This window comes from Augochlora pura, unplaced genomic scaffold (genome assembly GCF_028453695.1).
Source record: "Augochlora pura isolate Apur16 unplaced genomic scaffold, APUR_v2.2.1 APUR_unplaced_1854, whole genome shotgun sequence".
In the NCBI taxonomy this organism is placed as follows: domain Eukaryota; kingdom Metazoa; phylum Arthropoda; class Insecta; order Hymenoptera; family Halictidae; genus Augochlora; species Augochlora pura.
This window is the reverse complement of record NW_027581944.1, coordinates 1-3,621: the sequence shown is the minus strand read 5'-3', so window position 1 is coordinate 3,621 and position 3,621 is coordinate 1. Positions and strand designations below refer to the sequence as shown.

Below are 3,621 nucleotides of genomic sequence, written 5' to 3'. Positions count from 1 at the left end.
ATACCCCCTCCTAGATCCCAAACGTTGTCCGGTGGGAAGTCTATTTTTCTTGTGGGAAACTTGTGGACTATATCAAGGGTGGAAGTCCGGGCCTCGGCTAGATAGTTCAAGTTAGTTAGTTGGTCATAGTTCCTATACGTCAATTTGTTAGTGACGTACTGGTTGTAGATAGTTACTACTCATAGTTTGTCATAGTCCCCATACGTCAATTCGTTGGCGACGTACTGGGTTGTTATTAGATAAATAGAATTGTCAACACGAATTGTTGTCTATTTGTTTTCCTCCTGCTAGGGGAGGTGGTCCTTCGAGTTAGTTAAATAGTGCAGTTGGTCGGCACAGGTCGTGCATAATACATCAAATGCTCGAACAATAGAAAGATTAACCATGAGCCCAATCAGTGATCCTTACGAGTATGCTGAAGAAAACATTTTTAACACTAGATTTACGGAGATTTTGACTCTTACACAGATTTTGTTTTTCAGCATACATTTACCTCGTTTGGCCATCTTCCATGAAGAAGGGTTATTCGGCAAAGAATGTACAACTTGAATTTTTTTATTTATCTCTTCAGTACACAAACTAACAATACTTCCGAAAACTTAAATTTCAATATATGCTTCCACTACGATTATTAGGAACATTTTTTGAAATAAAAGAATTAGTATGATTGATTTTCTCAAAGCTTACCGCTTTTCAGCACGTGATTTTGTAAATAAAGAACGCAAAAGTAATCCTGTAAACAGCCACTTTAGAGTTGACCTAACGGAGTTTGTGTACTGCCTTATCAATGCGTCAATTTGACGTATTCGTAGAGATAGGTATACCACATAGAAAATTTCGAAATTCCAAGGGGTGGAAGAAAATCAATTTTGACAAATATTCGTATCGCAAATTTTTCGATGTGAAATTGAAAATGCGTCAAATTGACGCGCATCATAAACCTAATGTTAAGATGGTTATTCGCACTTATATATGATTGAGAATCAGGTTATGTATATCGTTTATTATGTACTTGACATATAAAATATTGGCGAAGAATGAAACGTACAATTATTCCCGAATATTTCAAAGATACCTGAAGGATCCGAAAAGAGTGTTGTGTCTTACTTAATAATAGCTCAAGCAGACGGATTACAATCATTGTTTTGACAAGATACACCGGCGCTTGGCAGATTGATGGTTGATGGACCCATGACTGATGAACCGATAGCTGGCGGGCTGATAGGTGATAGACCGATTGATGGGAAACTGATCGGTGGTTGTTGCTGTAAGTCCTACAATAAATAACCAACATATTACTATACTATTCACTATTTTATAATGTTCAATAGTAAACACGTCTATGTTATCATCGTGTATTTATGTATGGTTTAGATATAATCATATATACTTAAATGCTTAGTTGCAAAATTAAAGGTGTGAACAATTAGAATTGGTGCCAATAGTTGCCGAATACCTTTTCCTAACATGAAACATTAGTTTATCTAAAATACTGTTGTGTACGTTGTGCACGCGTCATGTTTGAGAGTCAGACCGCCTTTGATTTACTTGTGTCTATCAATACTTTGTACGTACATGCACTGTACAAACGGCAAATACAGAATCCTTTATTTTCTAGTTTGTCTTAGTATTACTATATAACTATTCCTTCGATGTGCCTATTTTGATAAAGGAACTAACTTTTAAGTTGTTAACACACTGGACGGCGTATCGTCAAGACGTAAGAGAATTCAATCATGAGTTAGGTTTTCAGAAAGCAAATGTCTATGATGAAAACAAAGCGACGCATTGTCGTACTGTAATTACAAAGATCTAATACGAACAAATAACTGTTTGTAGACAGAGTTATAATAAAATCCTTAAACTTACTGGAATGCAGGGCCATTGATTCGGATATTGGCATACTGGAAACGAAGGGCGACAGTAGCAAGGCTGCCAAGTTATGTGATAACATGGACAATTCTGTTTAGCTAATTAAAAAAAAAGTTATTTTAGAACATTGTACACGGTGTTTAATTTTGAGAATATACGAAAAAAATTATGTATTTATTTATTTATTTATTTATTACTTACCACTAGTTTGCGTACCGTAGTGATTGTGAATGTGGACGTGAGCAGTAACATTTACGGTTAATGATTTATCATCATTGCCTTTAACTCTAGTACAATTATTGTTAATGCATGCTGTTTCATACGAAGTTTCAGAGATATCAATTTTACGGTGATTCTGCCGCTTTATGCAATATTTACAACTATCCGCACAGGAATCAGCTTCGTACAGTTTCTCCTGCATACATGTTCCTATGCATGGCTCCATGCAACTATGATCTTAACAAGACATAAAATTTAAAGTTTGTAATATATTATGACTTATGTCTTATATTATGTATTATATAAAGTATACAATTAATTTCAATTGTACTCTAGGAGAATAATAATTGACGCCATAAGAGAAACAGCTGCAGATACGGGGTGTTCCTAAAATGTGGTAAGCCCACGAAAGGATTGAATTATTGAGATGACTTACAGTAATTTTTTCCTTAACGAAAACGTGACTCTTAGACTGTATACATATACCAGTAGACGCGACGAATGTATAATGCGTTATAATAAAGGCAAGAATTCAGTGGTGCAAAGACGATTCTTGAATGTTACTTCGCTGTGACGAGGCAAGATGATCTTACTAAATGACTGACACGGTAGCAGGCTTCAAGTTCAAACTCGATGCTATCTACACATATCCACCATCGACCGTGTTATGTGAATTTTATTACTTTCGATCTAAATATCAGTTAAATACAATATTCTATATTGGATTAACTGAATTTAATTTTTAAAAATTAAACATATTCGTATACATTAATGATGAATATTAAAATAGTAGAACATGTTTGGAACATCGGTGTGTTACTTTTTCGAAATTGTAGATATATTATATTATGTTGATGATTTCTATCTGAAGTGGCGTCTATAGTTATCAACAAAAACCAGAAACCAATTAGAGAACGAGTGCAACCATTGCGTTATCTATTTTATTCCTTGCATATGTTATTTCTCAAAGAACACTGCGCAACAGCCACACTAACGCGAATTAACATTCGCTTCGTGGACCCATACAAATCCAAACTTGGGTCTGCATAGACCCTGAGTCTGTCGCTCGCGGTTATAAACGGTCTACCGAGCAAAAAGTGATTTCAACTTATCCGAGAAGTTATCCCTTTCAAAGACTTGCAACATTTTTGAGACATTCTATGTATTTTTTAAATCCTTCAAAAAAGATGCATTTTATTTTGTACAGAAACACACTGGTCAATAATTTTTGCATAACCCTATACTGCATACTTTATGAATCAATACAAATTTTACAATTTTCAATTATAAACGTGTGTTTTCAATTAAAATTACTTATTGCGTAAATCTTTGGATACTGTTTAGATGACAAATCGAATATATTGCAGAAACCATGTCGTTTGTCCATCACAAATTCCAGTAACTAGAATATGTCGGTATTGAAATCATGCGGTAAAATCAAGAAATCGTGTGCATTTTTTTTTCATTTACAATGTATTTATTATAAGTAGTATATTTTCATGAACATATTGTGACATACCTATTTCGTGC

General features: G+C 34.3%; 1 protein-coding gene across 1 annotated transcript; it reads right to left on the bottom strand.

The window, feature by feature from the left end:
* Nucleotides 1-1,118: 1,118 nt before the first annotated feature.
* LOC144477549 (uncharacterized) lies at nucleotides 1,119-2,328 on the bottom strand (the record flags this gene model as incomplete). Its single annotated transcript, XM_078195276.1, has 3 exons — nucleotides 1,119-1,274; nucleotides 1,870-1,970; nucleotides 2,074-2,328. Coding segments are annotated over 3 exons (512 nt in total), but the record flags the coding sequence as incomplete, so codon positions are not given.
* Between the last annotated feature and the right edge of the window lie 1,293 nt (nucleotides 2,329-3,621).